This window comes from Salmo salar, chromosome ssa25 (genome assembly GCF_905237065.1).
Source record: "Salmo salar chromosome ssa25, Ssal_v3.1, whole genome shotgun sequence".
Classification (NCBI taxonomy): domain Eukaryota; kingdom Metazoa; phylum Chordata; class Actinopteri; order Salmoniformes; family Salmonidae; genus Salmo; species Salmo salar.
Window position 1 is genome coordinate 12,885,337 of NC_059466.1, and position 25,331 is coordinate 12,910,667.

General features: G+C 42.5%; 1 protein-coding gene across 2 annotated transcripts; it reads right to left on the reverse strand.

Annotated features, from left to right (window-relative positions):
- LOC106586177 (WD repeat, SAM and U-box domain-containing protein 1) lies at nt 1-25,204 on the reverse strand. 2 transcript variants are annotated; one of them, XM_014173136.2, is made up of 13 exons: nt 24,975-25,204; nt 24,463-24,740; nt 24,321-24,375; nt 22,285-22,472; nt 19,132-19,218; nt 16,670-16,763; nt 15,949-15,982; nt 15,736-15,776; nt 15,532-15,638; nt 14,756-14,782; nt 13,255-13,440; nt 2,792-2,926; nt 1-881 (listed from the first exon to the last, which is right to left on the reverse strand). In XM_014173136.2, the coding sequence occupies exons 1-13, from the start codon at nt 24,995-24,997 to the stop codon at nt 730-732; spliced, it is 1,407 nt and encodes a 468-aa protein (XP_014028611.1). In that variant the 5' UTR covers nt 24,998-25,204; the 3' UTR covers nt 1-729. The 2 variants fall into 2 exon arrangements, with proteins under 2 accessions (XP_014028611.1, XP_014028607.1); XM_014173132.2 differs by having other exon boundaries at nt 24,321-24,740; nt 24,975-25,141.
- Between the last annotated feature and the right edge of the window lie 127 nt (nt 25,205-25,331).

Genomic DNA, 25,331 nt, shown 5'->3' on the forward strand with positions numbered 1-25,331 from the left:
TGTTTATACTGGATATACGTGGACTCCAGTTTAGTTTATTCCAACAAAATCTTATTGCACAAATGATGTAAAGATCTAGTAATTTACAAGGCACACACAGGCAAACGACATATCATTCATTCATGAATAATCACCCTTGTTTAATCAAAAGTATGTAATAGAACTGTGCAGTGAACTGACTGTCAGTAATCACATTTGTCTTGATTCTGAAATGTCCCCTTCGCATTGAGGATTTCAAGTTGAAGGCCGACCACAGTACTGCAGGCATTGTTTCCAGAAAACAGGATCCCCCATTTATAGTGAAATGGCGATTTCTGTGGTCAATATTCGTGGATATAAAAACCTTTTCCGAACACAATCATGGTACATGATTTCTATTTCACTGGATGTATGTCTTTGAAGCAATTCCTTTAAAATCACACACAGACAAAGTTCTAAGGATCATTTAGTTGCTAAATGGTAGCCTGTAGTACCTGGTCGGCCTTCAACTTGAGGTTCTCCGTGAGAGGTGGCAGCACTGAGCTAGCCTGCACTGTCACTTCCTAGAGTAGCTAAAACTGTGCATGCAATGTTACCAAAAACTCCATGTAGCAAGATGGTGACATGCTGAAATGACACTTCCTGATCATCAAATGCGCCACTGAGCATTCTCATAGGAAACAATTGGGTGACGTCATTTTACAGTCTGCTTCAGAGTAAGGCATTACTGATTACTCGTACACCAATCCATCACTGAGTGGCAGTCCAACGGCCAATAGCGGTCTTCAGGCTTCTGTTGGGCATGATCAGAGTGGTTGGTAAAGGTAGGTTGGTCATGGGACTGGAGCGGTTCTTAGCGCTGATCCAACTCTCAATGGCCTCTCTCTCATAGGAATATCCATCTGTTGATTTCAGACACATTTTATACATCAGACATTGACATAATTACTTTTATAGGCTAAGTACAGTATAACGTGAGTTGGGGCAGGAAACAGTGCAGATTTCTATTTTAAAAAACAATAACAAATGGGCTACGTTAGCATTGACGAACAAGGACATGTATACTGTGCAGTTGGAAAGTATTCAGACCCCCTGACCTTTTCCACATTTTGTTACGTTACAGCCTTATTCTAAAATGGATTCAATATTTTTTTCTTAGTCTACACACAATACCTCATAATGACAAAACGAAATCAGGTTTTTAAAAATGTTTACAAATGTATTAACAATAAAAAACAAATACCTTATTTACATAAGTATTCAGACCCTTTGCTATGAGACTCGATATTGAGCTCAGGTGCATCCTGTTTCCATTGATCATCCTTGATGTTTCTACAACTTGATTGGAGTCCATCTGTGGTAAATTCAGTTGATTGGACATGATTTGGAAAGGCTCACACACCTGTCTTGATAAAGGTTCCACAGATGACAGTGCATGTCAGGGCAAAAACCAAGCCATGAGGTCAAAGAAATTGTCCGTAGAGCTCTGAGACAGGATTGTGTCGAGGCACAGATCTGGGGAAGGGTACCAAAACATTTCTGCAGCATTGAAGGTCCCCTAGAACACAGTGGCCTCCATCATTCGTAAAAGTTTGGAACCACCAAGACTTTTCCTAGAGCTGGCCAAACTGAGCAATCGGGGGAGACGGGCCATGGTCAGGGAGGTGACCAAGAACCCGATGGTCACTGACCGAGCTCCAGAGTTCCTCTGTGGCAATGGAAGAAACTTCCAGAAGGACAACCATCTCTGCAACACTCGACCAATCAGGCCTTTATGGTAGAGGGGCCAGATGGAAGCCACTCCTCAGTAAAAGGCACATGACAGCCTGCTTGGAGTTTACCAAAAGGCACATAAAGTACTCTCAGACCATGAGAAACAAGATTCCCTGGTCTGATGAAACCAAGATTGAACTCTTGGGCCTGAATGCCAAGCATCGCGTCTGGAGGAAACCTGGCACCATCCCTACCATGAAGTATGGTGGTGGCAGCATCATCATACTGGGGATGTTCTTCAGCGGCGGGGACTGGGAGACTAGTCAGGATCGAGGCAAAGATGAACGGAGCAAAGTAGAGAGAGATCCTTGATGAAACCTGCTCCAGAGCACTCAGGACCTCAGACTGGGGCAAAGATTCACCTTCCAACAGGACAATGACCCTAAGCACACAGCCAAGACAACACAGGAGTGGCTTCGGGACAAGTCTCTGAATGTCTTTGAGTGGCCCAGCCAGAGCCCGGACTTGAACCCAATCGAACATCTCTGGAGAGACCTGAAAATAGCTGTGCAGCGACGCGCCCCATCCAACATGACAGAGCTTGAGAGGATCTGCAGAGAAGAATGCAAGAAACTCCCCAAATACAGGTGTGCCAAAGTTTGTAGCGTCATACCCAAGAAGACTCGAGGCTGTAATCGCTGCCAAAGGTGCTTCAACAAAGTACAAGGTCTGAATACTTATGTAAATCTGATATTTAATTTTTCTTTTTAAATACATTTGCAAAAATTTCTAAAAACCTGGTTTTGCTTTGTCATTATAGGGCATTGTGTGTAGATGGAGGAGGGCCATTTTTTAGAATAAGGCTGTAATGTAATAAAATGTGGAAAAAGTGAAGGGGTCTGAATACTTTCTGAATGCACTGTATGGTTGCGTTTAGACCGGCAACCCAATTTGGATCTTTTTTCCACTAATTAGTCTTGACAAATCTCAGATCTTTTCAAGTCAGATTTTTCAGAGCTGATCGGATTGGTCAAAAGACCAATTAATGAAAAAATACGCAGCCTATGTGAGACAGATGTTTTTATGCCCTCTCCCTCACCTGCAGCAATGACAGGGTCCTTCATCACCTCTCTGGTGATTGGACAGAGGAACTCATCTGGGGCGTCTAGTCCCGTCAACTCTGCCTTCAGAGCTTCCACCTTCCTCAGGACTTTACCACGGAGACCCACCGACTCTAGCAAAACAATGGCAACATACAAAACTATACTGGACAAACATAAAACGCAACACGTAAAGTGTTGGTCCCATGTTTCAAGAGCTGAAATCAAAGAACCCAGAAATGTTCCATAATGCACAAAAAAAGCATATTTCTCTTAAATGTTGTGGACACATTTGTTTACATCCCTGTTGGTGAGCATTTCTCTTTTGCCAAGATATTCCATCCACCTGACAGGTGTGGCATATCAACAAGCAGATTAAACAGCATGATCATTACACAGGTGCACCTTGTGCTGGGAGCGTGCAATTTTTAAATAAAGGTTAAATAAAAAATATAAATACACAGGTGCAGCTTGTGCTGGGGACAAAAGGCCACTCTAAAATGTGCAGTTTTGTCCCACAACACAATGCCACAGATGTGTCAAGTTGAGGGAGCATGCAATTGGCATGCTGACTACAGGAATGTCCACCACAGCTGTTGCCAGAGAATTGAATGTTCATTTCTCTACCATAAGTGTAACCACGCCAGCCCAGGACCTCCACATCCGGCTTCTTCACCTGCAGGATCGTTTGAGACCAGCCACCCAGACAGCTGATGAAACTGAAGAAGAGTATTTCTGTCTATAATAAAGCCCTTTTGTGAGGGAAAACTCATTCTGATTGTCTGGGCCTGTATAGATAAGTCATATTTATGGTTATGTGTGGTAGTAGTACATTTCCCTAGAAATTAACACAGCATGTGTGTGGACATTGGTGAAGGGTAAAGCCAAGCTGAGGAACTGCCAGTGTCAGTGCTTCCATAAACAAGCCCTCATTATCTGTGCTAGGAAACCCAATTTCACGGGAATGACAGCATCTACTGTTCAATAAAATGTGCAATCCTTTCTTCTGGCTTACCCCGATAAGAGGCAGATGCATAAATCTGACAGGGATTCTCCTTCACCCATCTTCACAGAAACAAAGGGTAATACTGATGATTCAAAGCCTGTAGACGGTTTTAAAGCTCTGCTTTTCAAAAGCAGCAGGAAACTGAACGTCATCCCTGAGGATCACTTGAATCTGTCATTGGTGTTGGAACTTGGAATGTTCCACAGGAAGAGAGATGGTTGCCAAGAAGATGTCCGCTATCACTTGGGGCACAGCAAAGCAACCGCTGCTCAATAGAATTGTAACTCCTAAAGCCTACAGTTACCCAACGGAATAGGTTTGAATAGTGCATCTCCAGGGCCAGAGAATTGTGGTTCTCCAGTGGGTGCCAGTATGTCGACAGCAGGTACCAGTAGGCCACCTTTATTAGAGCAGCACGTCACCTTTCTGGCATGGTGAAACAGAGTCCCAGACACAATGACGTCTGCCTCCTGCCCTTGGCTGCATTGTAGATAATTCAGTTAGGGCCTCTGTGGAGCAGAACTGAGCTGCAGTCTGAAAACGGCCTCATTGTCAGGCAGTTCGACAGGGTCCGGGATGTATACCAAGGAATGATCATCTCCCCAATCAGACGGTTTTGACTAGATGGTATACAGCTACGGACAGAAGTGAGTTTTCGTAGCAGGTTAGGAGAATTAGGTTAAGGTTAGGAAAAGGGTTAGGGTTAGCTAAAATTCTCCCCGATCCAAACATACCACTTTTTTACCGTAGCTTCATACCATCTAGCAGCATCCCAATCAGACCTCTTCCTGTGGAAGACCTTGCTCCTACATATGGAATGCTCTGTTTGTTAATCAGGGTTCTGCCATTACCTAGTGACTTGGTGCTCAAGGGAAACAGATCCAAACACACACACACGTGCGCTTAGGCTAGGAACTGACAGAAAACTGTGTTGGTGGCGTGAAAGACAGAATCCCCGCCACCTGCCACACATCAGTGAGATTATGGCACTAGGTCATGATGACTTTAGTGTCTCGGTAGAGTTAATTAGCCAGCACCTGCAATCAGGGGCCCCATGAGACTGTGGGGAGCAAACTCAACCAATGTGATTGGAGGAAACTCAGCGCAGATGCAGCACTATAGATAGATTGGGAAGTGCAATCACAAAAGGTCAAATCCCAGTGGGGAAAAGTGCTCAATCAAAATGTGTACATCCAATCAGACTTGCTGAACCCATTAGTCATACAATTAACTAATGTGGATAAGGGAATTTCTCAACTCTGAGCAATATTTACAGTATCTTTGTGACTGCATTGCAGCAAATGAGGTGACATTTATGATTGCTTGCAAAATACACTTTGTAACTTAACCTCACAGTTTGCACATTGACAAACCACCATAAACCTGTAATGCAGCGGACTGATGTTTGCTGTAGATGGGGGTTGTTGTACCAGAAAAGCTAGTCCCTAGAGATAACACATGTCCTACTGTGCTGCACCGAGGTGCTGTTCTCTCTCTGTGGGTGTGATACAGAATTCTCCCTAAACCCCTACAGCAGGGATCATAAACTAGGTTGTAGCCGCGGCACAATTTCTTTCTTCAGCGTATGGTCAGGAACATAATTACAAATCATTTGTAGACTACATATTGACCGCAAGAAGCCAAAACAGATGATAATTTCAAACCTTGCTTATATTTCTATACAATTACATATACAGTATCTTTCTATTATGCATGGGAATACTTTGGAACAGATTTCCAAAATTAAAATCACTTGGTGTTTTTACAGTCTTTTATGTCCAACATTAAAAAAGAAAAACTTTTTGGGAAGCGTTCTGCCAGTTTGGGAACCCTCCTCTACAGAGATGTGGTGAAGCATCTCATTTATTTCACTGTATCCACAAACAGCATCTTCAGGAAATCCTAAAGTAGGTTAGTGTGGACAGTGGAAAGGGGATTCATAGCAATGTAATGATTCCTCAGTAATGATTCATTGGTAATGATTCAGAAAACTATAGTCTTTATGGCACTATCTATTTCAATCATATCACAGTGAAGACACAGAGTAAACATATCATTTTCTCTCCAACATTGATGGTTGAGGTAATAGCATGCCATCGAAAATGTAAGACACTAGGTCCTGTCCAAACTATTTTAACATCTATGGTCATCTGATGGCTGATGGGAAATTGTCTGAAGCAAATTATATAAGCAAGTAATATCCAATGGGACATTTTGGAAGTAGTAATGTCACAGCTTGGCTGCCCCAAAGCAGATTACAATGTAATTTTGGGAGCATTGTGGGAATATTAGAAGATAAAAGCCTCTGTGGCATGTATTCCATTCCAACAGAACTGCACAATCCAGAATAATCCTATGTATCTAATCCAGAATAATCCTATGTATCTACTCCTGGGTCCCTTTATTACTAATGAGAAATGGAGATGCCAGGTCACAGGTCAGACACAGGGGCGCCGTATGGGGGGGGGGGGCATTTGGTAAAAAAAAAAATGTATTAACCTTTCATCATTAATATAGTATTTTATTTACAATGTACTAATAAAACTAAACGGTTTATTTTTCACACCCTCTATTTACATGGTCCTGCCCCCAAACCAGGTGTGAACGGTATTTGCTAGCAGTGAATTGCGAGTGAGGAGGCTGGTGGAGCATCATGTCTCAACTTCCTAAAGAAAAATCTGGTTTACAAAAACGAAAAGAAAGAAAAGACAGGAGAGAGAAAAGAAAGAGTGTCGTCCTATCACCCAATTTTTCACAAAGGAAGGTGGGTGTAGTCTGTGATTGGTGAAAATTAACCTGTTAGCTTAGTACATAGTGAAATAGGCTACTTTTGCTCCCCTAACATTAGTCACATAGTATCTTCACAGAAAATTATGAGTGTTTACATTTCACTCCTCTTTTAGCCGACATTTAATCAATGCAGGCAAACTTTCAGCAAGATATTCATACTAAATCAGTTGTCCCTGCCTGGTGCAGCTTCAGGCTCAGCAGCCGTCTCCCCATCCCCCTGAACCAGCCCTACTCCCAACTGAAGGAGGTGAGCAGCATTGTGTTGAATGACATGTCAGTTGGCATAATTGCAGGGGGTCCGTGGGAATTTCTTTTTTAATTATTATGAAAAGAAATTAAACTGATTCCATCCTTTTCAATGATAAGAATTCAAACAGTAATTATTTTTCCACATAATGATCATTATATGAAACAAAAACAGCCTATAGTCTGTATTGGATGCTGGACAGTTTGAAGCATTGAGTCTTTATAAGTCTGTATAAGTGACTGCCAATGTTAAAATAATACCTTCAAATCATATGGCCAAGGTATTTCTCCATGGCTTTGATGCAGACTGAAATATGGTAGTTTACTGACATCTAGTGGTGGTGATATGCAACAGCAGGTCATTTGGATCAATATTCTTCAGTTTTCACTGCCGCTGAATTTTTTTCCGTGGTGCATGCAGTTAATTTAAGTCAACAAAGTAACTGAAATAGCATCTGAAAATGTGGTTATGATGTTATTACAAATGGTATTATATTATAAGATATATTATCATATGCGTCAAGCACACACTCTATAGAGCCAGGACCCTCTGATACAGTTTTGTCAGGGAGGAGTGTGGAAGTGGAGGAAGAGGTGAAAGACAGTGCCGGCAGTACCAATGACCCATCTGCTAGCCACGGCCCGCTAACTTTCTGAACGCCGTGCCTCCCACTCGCCTAGCATAGTAGCGACTACCGAACGGCTCCCTGACTCACCTATTGCTGCTCATTGGACCCTATGATCACTCGGCTACACAAGCCTCTCTCTAAATGTCAATATGCCTTGTCTTCTGCTGTTCCCGGGTAGTTATTATTGTTGTATTTCACTGTAGAGCCCCTAGTCCAGCTCAACATGCCTTAGATAGCTCTTTTGTCACACATCCCACACATGGGGAGACCTCACCTGGCTTAACTGGTGTCTCCAGAGATGCAAGCTCTATCATCGTCGATCAATGCCTAGGTTTACCTCCACTGTACTCACATCCTACCATACCCTTGTCTGTACATTATGCCCTGAATCTATTCTACCACGCCCAGAAATCTGCTCCTTTTATTCTCTATCCCCAACGCATTAGACGACCAGTTCTTATAGCCTTTAGCCGTACCCTTATCCTACTCCTCCTCTGTTCCTATGGTGATGTAGAGGTTAACCCAGGCCCTGTAGACCCCAGTACCACACCTATTCCCCAGGCGCTCTCATTTGTTAACTTCTGTAACCGTAAAAGCCTTGGTTTCATGCATGTTAACATCAGAAGCCTTCTCCCTAAATTAGTTTTATTTACTGCTTTAGCACACTCCGCCAACCCTGATGTCCTAGCCGTGTCTGAATCCTGGCTTAGGAAGGCCACCAAAAATGTAGAAATTTCCATCCCAAACTACAACATTTTCCGTCAAGATAGAACTGCCAAAGGGGGCGGAATTGCAATCTACTGCAGAGATAGCATGCAGAGTTCTGTCATATCCAGGTCTGTGCCCAAACAGTTGGAGCTTCTACTTTTAAAAATCCACCTTTCCATAAATAAGTCTCACTGTTACCGCTTTTTATAGACCCCCCTCAGCCCCCAGCTGTGCCCTGGACACCATATGTGAATTGATTGCCCCCTATCTATCTTCCGAGTTCGTACTGTTAGGTGACCTAAACTGGGATATGCTTATCACGCCGGCCATCCTACAATCTAAGCTAGATGCCCTCAATCTCATACAAATTATCAAGGAACCTACCAGGTACAACCCTAAATCCGTAAACTTGGGCACCCTCATAGATATCATCCTGACCAACCTGCCATCTAAATACACCTCTGCTGTTTCCTCAGCGATCACTGCCTCATTGCCTGCATCCGTAATGGGTCCGCGGTCAAATGACCACCCCTCATCACTGTCAAACGCTCACTAAAACACTTCAGCAAGCAGGCTTTTCTAATCGACCTGGCCGGGTATCCTGGAAGGATATTGACCTCATCCCGTCAGTAGAGGATACCTGGTTGTTCTTTAAAACTGCTTTCCTCACCATCTTAAATAAGCATGCCCCATTAAAAAAATTTAGAACTAAGAACAGATATAGCCCTTGGTTCACTCCAGACTTGACTGCCCTTGACCAGCACAAAAACCTCCTGTGGCGTTCTGCATTAGCATCGAATAGCCCCCGCGATATGCAACTTTTCAGGGAAGTCGGGAACCAATATACACAGTCAGTTAGGAAAGCTAAGGCTAGCTTTTTCAAACAGAAATTTGCATCCTGTAGTACTAATTCCAAAACGTTTTGGGACATAGACAATCTGGACCCTCTCTTCCTAAAATGATCTGCCGAAAGTGTTGCAACCCCCATTACTAGCCTGTTCAACCTCCCTATCGTATCGTCTGAGATCCCTAAAGATTGGAAACCGATTTCTGCCCGCACCCGCCCACCCGCCTAGCATCACTACTCTGGACCAGAGGTCGACCGATTAATCAGAATGGCCGGTTAATTAGGGCCGATTTCAAGTTTTTATAACAATCGGTAATTGGTCTTTTTGGACACCGATTTAATTACACCTTTATTTAACTAGGCAAGTCAGATTAAAAACACATTCATATTTTCAATGACGGCCTAGGAACGGGGGTTAACTGCCTTGTTCAGGGGCAGAACAACAGATTTTTACCTTGTCACCTCGGGGATTCGATTTTGCAACCTTCCGGTTGCTAGTCCAACGCTCTAACCACCTGCCTTACATTGCACTCTACGAGGAGCCTGCGTGGCAGGCTGACTACCTGTTACGCAAGGGCAGCAAGAAGCCAAGGTAAGTTGCTAGCTAGCATTAAACTTATCTTATAAAAAACTATCAAACAATCACTAGTTAAACTAGTAATATTATCAACCATGTGTTGTTATCTAACGTGTCCTGCGTTGCATATAATCGATGCGGTGCCTGTTGATTTCTCATTGAATCACAGCCTACTTCGACAAACGGGTGATGATTTAACAAGCACATTTGCGAAAAAAGTACTGTCGTTGCACCAATGTACCTAACCATAAACATCAATGCCTTTCTTTAAAATCAATACACAAGTATATATTTTTAAACCTGCATATTTAGTTAATATTGCCTGCTAACATGAATTTCTTATAACTAGGGAAATTGTGTCACTTCTCTTGCGTTCCGTGCAAGCAATCAGGGTATATGCAGCAGTTTGGGCCGTCTGGCTCATTGCGAACTGTGTGAAGTCCATTTATTCCTAACAAAGGCCGTAATTAATTTGCCAGAATTGTACATAATTATGACATAACATTGAAGGTTGTGCAATGTAACAGGAATATTTAGACTTAGGGATGCCACCCGTTAGATAAAATACGGAACGGTTCCGTATTTCACAGAAATAATAAACATTTCGTTTTCGAAATTCTCGTTTCCGGATTCGACCATATTAATGACCAAAGGCTCGTATTTCTGTGTGTTATTATATTATAATTAAGTCTATGATTTGATATTTGATAGAGCAGTCTGACTGAGCGATGGTAGGCAGCTGCAGGCTCGTAAGCATTCATTCAAACAGCACCTTGGTGCGTTTGCCAGCAGCTCTTCGCAATTCTTCAAGCATTGAGCTGTTTATGACTTCAACTCCAGAGATTAGGCTGGTGTAACCGATGTGAAATGGCTAGCTAGTTAGCGGGGTGCGCGCTAATAGCGTTTCAAACGTCACTCGCTCTGAGACTTGGGAGTGGTTGTTCCCCTTCCTCTACATGGGTAACGCTGCTTCGAGGGTGGCTGTTGTCGATGTGTTCCTGGTTTGAGCCCGGGTAGGAGCGAGGAGAGGGACGGAAGCTATACTGTTACACTGGCAATACTAAAGTGCCTATATGAACATTCAATAGTCAAAGGTATATGAAATACAAATCGTATAGAGAGAAATAGTCCTATAATTCCTATAATAACTACAACCTAAAACTTCTTACCTGGGAATATTGACGACTCATGTTAAAAGGAACCACCAGCTTTCATATGTTCTCATGTTCTGAGCAAGGAACTTAAACGTTAGCTTTTTTACATGGCACATATTGCACTTCTCCAACACTTTGTTTTTGCATTATTTAAATCAAATTGAACATGTTTCATTATTTATTTGAGGCTAAATTGATAATATAATAATATAATACATAAATACTAAGTTAAAATAAGTGTTCATTCAGTATTGTTGTAATTGTCATTATTACAAATTGTTAAAAAAATACACCCCCCCAAAAAAATAAATAATAATCTGCCGATTAATCGGTAGTGGCTTTTTTGACGCGCCAATAATCGGTATCGGCGTTGAAAAATCATAATCGGTCGACCTCTACTCTGGACGGTTCTGACTTAGAATATGTGGACAGCTACAAATACCTAGGTGTCTGGTTAGACTGAAAACTCTCCTTCCAGACTCACATTAAGCATCTCCAATCCAAAATTAAATCTAGAATCTGCTTCCTATTTTGCAACAAAGCCTCCTTCATTCATGCTATCATCTATAAGTCTTTGCTAGTTAAAGCCCCGCCTTATCTCAGCTCACTGGTCACCATAGCAACGCCCACCCATAGCACGCACTCCAGCAGGTATATTTCACTGGTCATCTCCAAAGCCAACTCCTCCTTTGGTCACCTTTCCTTCCAGTTCTCCACTGCCAATGACTGGAACGAATTGCAAAAATCACTGAAGCTGGACACATACCCTCTCTAACTTTAAGCATCAGCAGTTTACCGATCACTGTACCTGTACACAGCCCATCTGTAAATAGCACACCCAACTACCTCATCCCCATATTGTTCTTTTTTTGTTGCTCTTTTGTACCCCAGTATCTCTACTTGCACATCATCATCTGCACATCTATCACGCCAGCATTAATACTAAAATGTAATTATTTCGCCACTATGGCCTATTTATTGCCTTACCTCCCTAATCTTACTACATTTGCACACACTGACATATATTTTTCTATTGTGTTATTGACTGTACGTTTGTTTATCCCATGTGTAACTCTGTGTTGTTGTTTTTGTCGCACTGCTTTGCTTTATCTTGGCCAGGTCGCAGTTGTAAATGAGAACTTGTTCTCAACTGGCCTACCTGGTTAAATAAAGGTGAAATAAAAATAAAATACATTTTAAAAATGCAGATGATGAGGATGGAGCAAATGAGAGAAGGTGCACAGAAAGAGACAGACAAAGTGAGGATGTTGAAAAACAAGCTGATCGGTAACTTTGTTAGCAAGAAGGCTTGGTGCTGGGCTCTTGGTGAGTAAGGCTGAGCAAGGGCCAGTGATGACTGTTAAATAGCATGGCTATGGATATTGGATCACTACACACGATGCCCACAGGCATGATAATGTTAATTTATTTGAATTGACGAGGTTAATGTATATTTAAGTTATATTTATTTTAAGAGAATATTTATTCCATTCAATAAATTGTACCATTCAAATGACATTTAGACTAAAAGACGGCCTTCAGCACATTTCTTATAGAGGGTATCAGTCTTGCATCAAATAGTGAATTCCATTGTATGCAGAATGCTGCATGCATGTCTGCACAGTGTTATATTTTCACAGCTCACTGTCAGTAAATATCATACAGTAAATATTGGACTACAAGAGAGTTGCAAGCCTGCAAAGGTAGTTATTTAAAGCTTTGAATGGGTCGGTTGGCTTCTGGAGGTGTGTGGTTACAGCAATTGTGCGGGGTTGGTGTGGCCTGTGGTGGTGGGGCCCAATGTGATATCTTTTCATGGGGCCCAAAACCTCTGGCGGCGGCCCTGGTTAGACATGCCTGAGACCTGTGTGTTGTGTTGTAGGTAGGGTGGCAAAAGGGTTTTACAGAAATCATTGGAGGATTCTGGGTGTCCTGATTCCGGGAATCTTCCAACCCGCTGCACCGCTGTTAAATTGTTGCCGCCACACCCACATTTTTTACTAAATTAATCTGGATGGAAAAACACCTTCAGTGTAAATTTAAATGACTAAAAGCAATCAGAAAGTTTGTAGAAAATATACATTTACATATATTTACATATCTTTGAGAACTACAAATCACCAAAATAAAAGCTAAAATGATTAAACCAATAAATAAAATGAATTTACGAGTACTTTTGGCATGGCTGGATTACCGACCGAGCACGCAGAGCACATGCTTAGGGTCCCCGATTAGGGTCCTCGTTGATTTGGTTAAAATGTTTGAGCATCAAAATACAGAATTAGCCATTGCAAAATGTGTAGAACTGCAGGAAATTAGCTTTCACGCTGCAACATTTCCTGTCAGCTCTTCTCAAACTCCTTCTACAAAAAAAAGTAGCCCCCCCCCCCCATACACCACCTTTGCAAAAAAAATTATAGGAGAAACACTGAACACGGGTTTCTGGAAAATCTGGGGAACGTTACCAGAATTGTGCAACCCTAGTTGTGAATTCCATGTCCTTACCAATGCTCAACTCTGAGGACAGGGTCTCCTTGGTCAGACAGAGCAGCTCAGGGCCGTCTATGTTATTGGTTGTGAAGGTGGTGACCAGCTCCTCCAGACCCTCCTCACTCAGCCAGGCCAACACATCCTCCTCGGACCAGTCGCTCACCAGCAGCCTGGAGTGACCTGACAGCTTCCTTCCTGCTCCTGCGGAACACACACAAACAGAGGAAGGGAGGAAGGGCCTTCCCACATGCCCCCTCCTCAAGTCCTTCACCCCCACCCGTCTCCTGCAATACTACTTATCAGATCCCTACAAACACATCCCACACATTCCACACATCCCACACATTCCACACAAAGAAAACACTCCATCGATGCTGATAGCAAATGACCAACCAGTGATTCCTAACCTGTCACCAAACGATACCTCCTCTTTTTATCAACAGTGCTTTAAATCACATTTGCATGCCCTAGGAATATTTATCAGCTTCGGAGCCTCCCTCCCCCGGACAAGGTTGTGTTTTTCTAGCCTTTGCAGGCACACTGTTCGTCAGAGGCAACCTTCACACGACATTGTGCGAGCGGCTATCATTTTTCATGTATCGCCAAGATAAAAGGCACAGCGTCGTGTGCTGCGCTTGCTAAAATGGCACCACGTAGGAAATGTAAAGCATGGAGTGTTGCTCATTAAAGCAGCTGAGTAATAACAGTGAGGACTAGTGGAGTTATTTCTCATTAACGTGGCATTGTTTGCTTTTCCTCACCTCTCTTGCTACCTTCGCGTCACCCTCCATCTCTGGCTACCCGTTATCCTAGTCATTCACAATCGTTTCCTTGCCCCTCCGGCCAAAATAACAACGCCACTGACTTCCCCACTGAATTTCCCTCTGAGAAGCATTCGCGTGGACGGGGGGCTTAATGATGTTATGTGAAACAGCAGCCACACTATCAACCGAAACGCACCAGGACAGCAAGTGTCCTCTTATCAAATCTGCCTGTACTGTACGCTAACACCTCACCCTTCACAGTCCCACAGAGATGGGACTCTGAGCCTGCATCCCGAATGGCACCCTATGGACCTAGTCAAAAGTAGTGCACTCGATTTGGGACTCAGGGGAAGGTCATGTCAATATGCTTGAAGCTTCTGGTAGCCTAGCTGACTGGGAGGGGGTTAGGGAAGGTCTGCCAAGAGAGGGTTCTTTTTTTTATCTGGAAAGGTTCCACTCTTGAACTGGCTCCTCGTCAACATCTGTCACTTTACAAGTCATCATCGTTTATTTTAATGCCTCCTCCAGACATCTCATCCATTTATTGGCCCAGTATCTGGCTCCAGCTCCAGGGTGATGTTCCCCCTACATGCAGGTCTGCGATCAGCTCCCCTAATCCTAACCCCATTAGTGGGGAAAATGCTAAACTAACCAAAGATCAGCATCTATGGGCAGTATCTGGAGACTTCTGCTCCTGACCGTCCCATCATGCACTGGAATGAATGATATGACATTTCCCTGTGTGTTCTTACCTTGGCATGAGAGGTTCCTGGATTGAGCTAGAAGTCACAAGAAAATGCAAAATTAATCACTTTCAAAGGAGATTGTGTACACAGAGCAAGAGAGAGAGCTTGGAATGTGCTCTGTCAACATGCCTACTCTCAGAAGGAAACCCTCTGTTGAATACTCTAGTCTAGCTTGGCCCCCTGATGTCTGAAGACACAGCTTCATTTCTTGAGTGTTTACGTGTTTAAGACATTTCATCTGATTTCTCTCTGTCTCGCCATTGGGCCCTCTGCAAGTGTGGCACTGTGGGGCTTAGAGGTTAGACAAGGTCATTATGGATCACGTCACCTAGGTTCAGAGCCAGCCTGCTGATGACCATTAAAGGGGGAAAATTCAAAAAAAAAATTCAACTTCCTATTCATCATCATCTCCAGCACCACCCCAACATCAACATGTGAAAATGGCCCGTTTCTATGTTTGTAGTAAAAAATATAGAAGATAAGTGTTTCAAATGACATCATGGGTGTGCATCATGTGATTTTAACCAATTGCCTACAAATTGTCTACAAATTGGTTGATGATGTCATTGGAAACACTTATCTTCCTCTATCTTTTTTTACTTTGCTTAAGTCTGGCCCTGTCAGCACAGCAGGCACAGTACTCCTCCTCCAGCTCTCCCAGAGGAGCATCTCCCACTGGGGCTACATTCCCACTACACTCCCTATGGAACTGGCTGTCTGGCTCACACAAATGGCTGCTGGGCTTTGAGTGGTACATTAGAGTACAGCAGGCTACAACCTACCCTGCCCACTATCTCTATCTGCTATCCTCCACACGTTGACCTTCTTGTCCATGGAGCCAGTAGCCATCCAGGGCAGGGTTGGAGAGAAGGCACAGGCTGTCACAAAGCTAAGAGAGGGAAGGCACAGGAATTCAGTGTCTTCGACGCATACAATTCCAGTGAGTTATATAACGTCAGAGAGTAACAGGCAGGTCATGCTGGTACCTCTCATGCCGTTTCAAAGTGTGAAGAAGGACTCCATCGCTCTACAAAGGAAGAAATAAACAAACATTGACAAAGAAGAATGTCTGGCATTTCTCACTGTTTAGAGACTGTGATTTGTAAGAGGGAAACAGTGGTGTTAGTGTGGACGGATATGTCCGTTTTAAAAAGCAAAACAACTTACTAAGACCACACCCAAGATTGTGTTTTACATACCGCATTGTACACGGTCACTGTTTTATCCACTGAGCTGTTGAAGAACACAAAAGAGTGATTACATGCATTTCTTTCCTCAACAGCTCATCAGTACAAGATACAAACAAACAAATCGCACATAAAACAATTGTGTTTTCCCCATTATGTGCAGAAATTAAGCAAAAACTGCTACGTCACTAAACAAACACGAGCGTGAATGAGATTGAAGCCTCAATCACAGAGCAGCATGTCGTAACAGAGACCCCTAGTGGTCCAATAGGATAACAGCAGTATTTAAAAGCAGCAATGGATGTTTCTACCTGATTATACCAACAGAGGCTTTTTCCTACTGAATAGGGATGTATAGAATTCTTTGGTCACACCTTACGTTACAGTGATGCTATGACTGTACTTATTCCTAGAAGTACCCTAGAGTAGCATTAAGGCTATGCCAAAATGAGTGTTAGGGTAGTCCCCACTGGGTACAGACGTCAAAGCATGTTCCACGTTGGTTCAACATAATGTCATTGAAATGATGTGGCAACAACGCTGATTCAACCAGTGTGTGCCAAGCGGGTCCGGTCTAAGGCGTTCGTGCGGCTTGCGTTAGGATAGCTCTGGTCCAGGGTGTTCACGCAGCTCGCAATCCACACAAAAACGCCCTGGACCAGAAGCTATGGTTAGGGTTAAGGGTCATGAGAGGACTAACATCAGAGCATACATGGAGGACGGACGGTCTTACCCTGAGACAAGCAGCTCTCCATCAGAGGAGAAGGCACAGGAGAGCACAGGGGCTGACTGACCAGTCAGAGTGTGGAGCAGCTTCATCTCACAGGCTGGCAATCAAAAACACACAAAGACCTCATGTAGAGAAGACCTCGCCACCCACACCCCACAAGGCTGTGTGTCACACTGACCACCCCTCTGACCATCCCTGGAACCCTTCCCTTGACCACAAACACAGTTGGATTAACAACTGACTGTCCATTTAGGATTTGGCTACACACACGCACTACATTCCAATTCAGTAATGCCACATCGTATTTGCAGGTTGACAACTGAGCACTGTGGTAAGGCTGCTGCCCTTTTTCAAATTCATCTTATCTACATTACATTTTTTCCCCTGCTGGCAAGTCATTCAAAATCACTAACTGCTTCTTTTTAATTGAGCCTTTACAGGCTGAGGAAGTAGTGATGGCCATTTGGCTATTAAAATGCACAGTGAATGAAGAGATAAAGATAGAAATATATTTTTTTCTTCTTGAAAAAACACAAAAAAAACAATGCTACGGGACAATTGAGGAGGAAACGCATGAATAATAACACATCGGCTACAGGAAGCAGAAGCAGAATGCCAGTTGAATTGAAAGGTTACTGACACAAAAGAGAACTGGAAAATGATGACTATAAAAATTCCACCCATGCGGCTAAGCCCATCTGCAAAAGACAATTTCCTGTGAATGTGGAACAATAACCAGGCGATGCACAGCACCAGGGCCTGCACTTCGCAGCAGGCGGCCTATTCTGCAACCTGTGAGAGGTACGTGTTCTCTGGTTTCATTCCCTGTGTTTCTGTGTGCTCCCTTCAGTGTCCTGTGTCTGCTGCTCTAAGACAAAGGCACCACAACACATCCATGTGGAACACCACTCTGGACACACAGCTCACCCAGGAACAGCTTTCTCCACCGCAACAGAGACCGGTTAGTCACGACCTGTACTGTACTATACAAGTAGGACAGGACAAGACCATCCATCACCACCTTCCAGAGCAGGGTTGGGCAACAACAAAAAAACATGGGACTTATGTTGCCCACACCTGTTCCAGGCTAATACAAAGCCTGCTATCAGGCCATTCACGACCACTCAACATCAACTGTTCAGAGGAGACTGTGTGAATCAGGCCTTCATGGTTGAATTGCTGCAAAGAAACCTCTACTAAAGGACACCAATAAGAAACAAGAGCAATGGGACATTAGACTGGTGGAAATCTGTCCTTTGGTCTGATGAGTCCAAATTGGAGATTTTGGGTTCCAACCGCAGTGTCTTTGTTAGACACAGGGTAGGTGAACGGATGATCTCCTCATGTGTAGTTCCCACCGTGGAGCATGGTGGAGGTGGTGTGGTGGTGTGGGGTGGCGACACTGTCTGTGATTTATTTTGAATTTAAGGCACGCTTAACCAGCATGGCTACCACAGCATTCTGCAGTGATACGCCATCCCATCTGGTTTGGGCTTAGTCGGACTATTATTTGTTTTCAATAGGACAATGACCCAACACACCTCCAGGCTGTGGAAGAGCTATTTGACCAAGAAGGAGAGTGATGGAGTGCTGCATCAGATGACCTGGCCTCCACAATCACCCAACCTCAACCCAATTAAGAAGGTTTGGGATGAGTTGGACCGCAGAGTGAAGGAAAAGCAGCCAACAAGTGCTCAGCATGTGTAGGAACTCCTTCAAGACTGTTGGAAAAACATTCCAGGTGAAGCTGGTTGAGAGAATGCCAAGAGTGTGCAAAGCTGTCATCAAGGAAAAGGGTGGCTACTTTTTTGCTTACTACATAATTCCATATGTGTTATTTCCTAGTTTTGATGTTTTCACTATTATTTTACAAGGTAGAAAATAGTAAAAATAAAGAAAACCCTTTGAATGAGTAGGTGTGTCCAAACTTGACTGGTACTGTATGTATACACACATCTAGAACAGAGCCCAGCATTTTTGACTCTATAACTAGTATGTGTTGAAAATACCATAAACACACTTTAAACAATGTTTGGATACATTTATTAAATGTTCATATTGAAAGGTATATATTTTTAAGCCCACAGGATAGAGATTTAACACAAGCACAACCACACAGGCAAGAGCACACACACAACCTTGCTGGTCTCTTGTCAAATCTGATATGACTGAAAACAATCTATTATTAATGAGGATTATTTTCCACTGATACGGTTTGTTCCAAACACTAATGCAATTATTTTATTCAGTGCAGATAATTCAAGGTTGTTGATGCTGTTCCCTATCTCTCGATCTGTTCCTGAGAGAGAGAGCGAGAGCGAGAGCGAGAGCGAGAGCAAGGAAAGGAAAGAAGAGAAGAAGAAAAAAAGAGAGAAAGGAAAGAAGAGAGAAAATTTTAAAAAAGAGAGAAAGGAAAGAAGAGAGAGAGAAACGGCCTGGGGTGAATGGAGGCGAGGCCAGCTTACCTGTTGCACCATGCTGAGATACGATCCATACCTTCAGTTGACTGTCCTGTCCACAGGAGGCCAATCGAAACTCCACCGAACTGAAATCTGTGGAGCAGAGGAACAAACCCGGCACATTGGCCCTCCATCAGAACAATAATGTTAAACTTGTTTACAAACCAGGCAATAACCCCCATAATAAAAACCCATCACAATAGGAGGACACAAATGGTTGTTGCCTATCATTTGAAGTGCTGGGAAACATTGATAATACATTTCAGGCAATTTCTAGAATTCAACTCTGACAATCATAAATGGATTGCATTGATAATAGGAACTCATGTTAATGATTGATGAAAGATTAAATAAATGTTTCACCAGTTTAATAAATGATTAGCTGAGAGCGGGTGGAACATCTAATCATCTAATCATAATTTACCATTGATAAAGATGAGTAAAAAAGACTGTAGGAAATAAATACAAATACTGATCTACAGTGTCTTCAGAAAGTATTCATACCCATTGACTCATTCCACATTTTGTTGTGTTACAGACCGAATTCAAAATAAATACATCTTTTTTTTCCCCTCACTCATTTCCACACCCCGTAATGACAAAGTGAAAAAATGTTTTTAGCAATTTTTGGAAATTTACAAAAAATGTCATATAGAAATATCTCATTTACATAAGTATTCAAACCCCTGAATCAAAACAGTACATGTTAGAATTACATTAGGAAGTGATTACAGCTGTGAGTCTTTCTGGGTAAGTCGAAGAGCTTTGCAAACCTGGAATGTGCAATATTTCACAATATTCTTTAAAAAATGATTCAAGCTCAAGTTGGTTGTTGGTCATTGCTAGATAGCCATTTTCAAGTCTTGCCATAGATTTTCAAGCCGTTTTAAGTCAAAACTTTAACTAAGCCACTCAGGAACATTCAATGATGTCTTGGTATGCAACTTGTGTATATTTGGCCTTGTATTTTAGGTTATTGTGCTGCTGCAAAGGTGAATTTGTTCCCAGTGTCTGTTGGAAAGCAGACTGAACCAGGTTTTCCTCTAGGATTTTGCCTGTGCTTAGCCCTATTCCGTTTATTTTTATCCTAAAAAACTCCCTAGTACTTGCCGATGACAAGCATACCCATAACATGATACAGCCACCACCATGCTTGAAAATATGAGTGGTACTTAGTGATGAGTTGTGTTGATTTGTCCCAAACATGCTTTGAATTCAAGACAAAGTTAATTTCTTTGCCACATTTTTTGAAGTTTTACTTTAGTGCCTTGTTGCAAACACGATGCATGTTTTTGGAACATTTTGATTCTGTAAAGGCTTTCTTCTTTTCACTCTGTCATTTAGGTTAGTATTGTGGAGTAACTACAATGTTGTTGATCCATCTTCAGTTTTCTCCTATCACAGCCATATACAACTCTATAACTGTTTTAAAGTTAGTTGGAGGTTGGAGACTTATATCTCCCTCACTAACTTTAAGCGTCAGCTGTCAGAGCAGCTTACCGATTGCTGCAGCTGTACACAGCCCATCTGTAAATAGCCCAACCAACTACCTACCTCATCCCCATATTTGTTTTTGTTTTCCTGCTCTTTTGCACACCAGTATTTCTACTTGCACATCCTCATCTGCACATATATCACTCCAGTGTAAATTGCTAAATTGTAATTACTTTTCCACCATTGGCCTATTTATTGCCTCACCTCCTTACTTCATTTGCACACACTGATTTTTTTATTGTGTTATTGTGTTTTTTTATCCCATGTGTAACTCTGTGTTGTTGTTTTTGTCGCACTGCTTTGCTTTATCTTGGCCAGGTCGCAGTTGTAAATGAGAACTTGTTCAACTGGCCTACCTGGTTGGTAAAAGGCCTCCACAATCAACCGATCACAACCCAATTGAGATGGTTTGGGATGAGTTGGACCGCAGAGTGAAGGAAAAGCAGCCAACAAGTGCTCAGCATTTTTTATTTAACCAGGCAAGTCAGTTAAGAACACATTCTTATTTACAATGACTGCCTACCCTGGCCAAACCTGGGCGACACTGGGCCAATTGTGCGCCACCCTATGGGACTCCCAATCACGGCTGGATGTGATGCAGCCTGGATTCGAACCAGGTACTGCAGTGACGCCTCTTGCACTGAGATGCAGTGTCTTAGACAACTGCGCCACTCAGGAGCCCAGCATATGTGGGAACTCCTGTTGGAAAAGCATTCCAGGTGAAGCTGGTTGAGAAAATGCCAAGAGTGTGCAAAGCTGTCATCGAGGTAAAGGGTGGCTACTTTGAAGAATCTACTGTAATTTCCGGACTATTGAGCGCACCTGAATATAAGCCGGAACCACTGAATTTAAAAAATATTATTATTTTGAACATAAATAAGCCGCACATGTCTATAAGCCGCAGGTGCCTACCGGTACATTGAAACAAATTAACTTTACACAGGCTTTAACGAAACACGGCTTGTAACAAAACATTTAAATTAGCAGTAAGCTTTAGTTGTCTTTTTGCACTGAGTCAATTCCTCACGCTGCTGTTTCCAACGTCTTATCATCGACTCATTAAGACCAAGCTCCCGTGCAGCAGCTCTATTTCCTTTTCCAACAGCCAGATCAATCGCCTTTAACTTGAAAGCTGCATCATATGCATTTCTCTGTGTCTTTGCCATGATGAGGGTGACAAAATGACTACCGTAATCAGAATGATGGGAAGTTTGAGAGCGCTCGATTTAATCTAAACAGTAAACAAAAAAGTTGTTTGACCTTAACCCGTTTGGCAATTTCAGTGGTCTAATGAAAGCTTCATGCCGCCAAAAAACTGAGCACGTCACAGAATGTGTTTTTCTGTAGAATTTTTTTTTGAAAGCGGGAAAAATCCATATATTAGCCGCATCATTGTTTAAGCCGCGTGGTTCAAAGCGTGGGAAAAAAGTTGCGGCTTATAGTCCGGAAATTACGGTAAAATATATTTTGATTTGTTGAACACTTTTGGTCACTATTCCATATGTGGTCTTTCATAGTTTTGATGTCTTCACTATTATTATACAATGTAGAAAATAGTCAAAATAAAGAAAAACCCTTAACTGGGCACTATCCCAATTTGTTGAAGAGAACAGTTACTCAATGAGAGGATCAGGGAATGAGGTAACTGTGCTGTGCTCATCTTACCAATGTGAAACTGGGGTGCAAAATGGCAGCAGGTCACCCCCATATCATGTGCATCCCTCTCTGCATAGAGCTGCTTCATGTCCAGATCCCACACTTTGATATCTCCAGATGTACATCCTGTCACAAACATCTGACCACACGGAGTGAAGCAGCACGCCATCACCGTGGCCTCTGTCACGGTCTTAGATCTGGGAAGTTGAACATTGGAATATGACGTACCATTTTAAAGAGTAGGCCTAAATACACTTATTAGGTTGGAGCAATGAGGACAAGCAATACAATGCTTTATTCAAGTTTGGACACACCTACTCATTTAAGGGTATTGTTTTATTTTTCTATTTTCTGCATTGTAGAATAATAGTGAAGACATCAAAACTATGAAATAACACATATGGAATCATGTAGTAACCAAAAAAAAAGTGTTCAACAATTCAAAATGTAGATTATTCCAAGTAGACACCCATTGCCTTGATGGCAGCTTTGCACACTTGGCATTCTCTCAACCAGCTTCACCTGGAATGCTTTTCCAACAGTCTTGAAGGAGTTCCCACAAATGCTGAGCACTTATTGGCTGCTTTTCCTTCATTCTGCGGTCCAACTCATCCCAAATCATCTTAATTGGGTTGAGGTTGGGTGATTGTGGAGGCCAGGTCATCTGATGCAGCACTCCATCACTCTCCTTCTTGGTAAAATAGCCCTTACACAACCTGGAGGTGTGTTGGGTCATTGTCCTGTTGTAAAACAAATGATCGTCCCACTAAGCGCAAACCAGATGGGATGGCGTATCGCTGCAGAATGCTGTGGTACCCATGCTGGTTAATTGTGCCTTAAATTCTAAATAAATCACTGACACTGTCACCAGCAAAGCACCCCCACACCATTACACCTCCTCCACCATGCTTCACGGTGGAAACCACACATGCGGAGATCATCCATTCACCTACTCTGCATCTCACAAAGACACAGCGGATGGAACCAAAAATCTCCCATTTGGACTCATCAGACCAAAGGACACATTTCCACCGGTCTAATGTCCATTGCTCGTGTTTCTTGACACAAGCAAGTCTCTTCTTCTTATTGGTGTCCTTTAGTGGTGGTTTCTTTGCAGTAATTCGACCATGAAGGCCTGATTCACACAGTATCCACTGAATAGTTGATGTTGACATGTGTCTGTTTCTTGAACTCTGTGAAGCATTTATTTGGGCTGCAATCTGAGGTGCAGTTAACTCTAATGAACTTGTCCTCTGCAGAGGTAACTCTGGATCTTCCTTTCCTGTGGAGGTCCTCGTGAGAGCCAGTTTTATCATTATCATGGTTTTTGCAACTGCACTTTAAGAAACTTTCAAAGTTCTTGACATTTTCTGGATTAACTGACCTTTATGTCTTCAAGTAATGATGGACTGTCGTTTCTCTTTGCTTATTTGAGCTGATCTTGCCATAATATGGACTTGGTCTTGTAACAAACAGAGCTATCTTCTGTATACATGATTCCATATGTGATTCCACAGCATTCTGCAGTGATACGCCATCCCATCTGGTTTGGGCTTAGTGGGACGATCATTTGTTTTTCAATAGGACAATGACCCAACACACCTCCAGGCTGTGTAAGAGCTATTTGACCAAGAAGGAGAGTGATGGAGTTTGGGATAAGTTGGACCGCAGAGTGAAGGAAAAGCAGCCAACAGGTGCTCAGCATGTGTAGGAACTCCTTCAAGACTGTTGGAAAAGCATTCCAGGTGAAGCTGGTTGAGAGAATGCCCAGAGTGTGCAAAGCTGTCATCAAGGAAAAGGGTGGCTACTTTTTTGCTTACTACATAATTCCATGTGTGTTATTTCATAGTTTTGATGTCTTCACTATTATTCTACAATGTAGAAAACAGTAAAAATAAAGAAAAACCTTTGAATGAGTAGGTGTGTCCAAACTTTTGACTGGTAGTCCTACTGTATACATCTGTTTTTAATTACTAGTAAGATTGGTTGTCTAAAGCCATCAGGACAATGCGATATAGGGATTTGTCTCATGAACTATAACCTACTTGCGTAATTTCTTAGAGTGGAAATCCCAAAGGGCCAAGGTTCCATCTGATGCCCCTGACAGCAGGAGAGAGGAGTCGGGAGACAGTGAGCACACCCTGACTGGACTGCCTCCAGGATGTTCAAATTTTGTCGTTACCTCACCTGTTGCCATACTCCAAATGATAGTTAAAGCGTCTGTGGAACAGGTGAACAGGTAGGTGCCGCATACACTGAAACTGCAGCAGTGAACTCCATAGCGATGGCCTGACAGAGGTGAAAACGGCAACTCCGAGAAGTCATTGGTGTTATAGATGCGTATGGTCTTATCCCCGGAGCAAGTCGCCAGTAGTGTGGGGGAGAACGCGCACCAATTTACTTCATCTCGATGGTCCTGGAGCGTGCAGATTAATGACACCATTTTGTCACAGTAGATGCTCTTCCTGTAAATAAAAGTGAACAACCTTAGTTTACACTAGGTGGCGCAAAATACCCAGGCATTACCGGAACCGAAATTCGGTAGACATCACTGGATATAGAATAATACACCAAAATCTGGTAGGTAGGTACTACTTTCATGTGTGCAGGTGTTAAATCAGACAAAAGCGTTTTATTACTAATATCGTTAATATTACCAAATCTAAAACTATGAATCTTTGAATACAACAGTCGCTTACCTTTCTTTACCTGTTATCAGCATGCAGGTGCTGTTGGTGACAGGTGGCGCTTACCTTTTGTACACAATAAACCTCATGACCGATTGCTCAACACGTCACACTGGAAGTTATGTTAATGGCCCATTCGGACAGTGTAAGAAAATAAAATGTTTCAAGGTAAATGGCAAATTATACAACAAAATAATACTAATAATACGAGAAACAGTGAGTATCGTTAATCAGTAGGCCTTGTCGATACTGATACATTGAACAAAAATATAAATGCACCAACTACTGGTCCCATGTATCATGAGTTGAAAATAAAATAATCCAGAAATTGTCAATACACACTCAAATGTGCACAATTCTTTTTTCCAT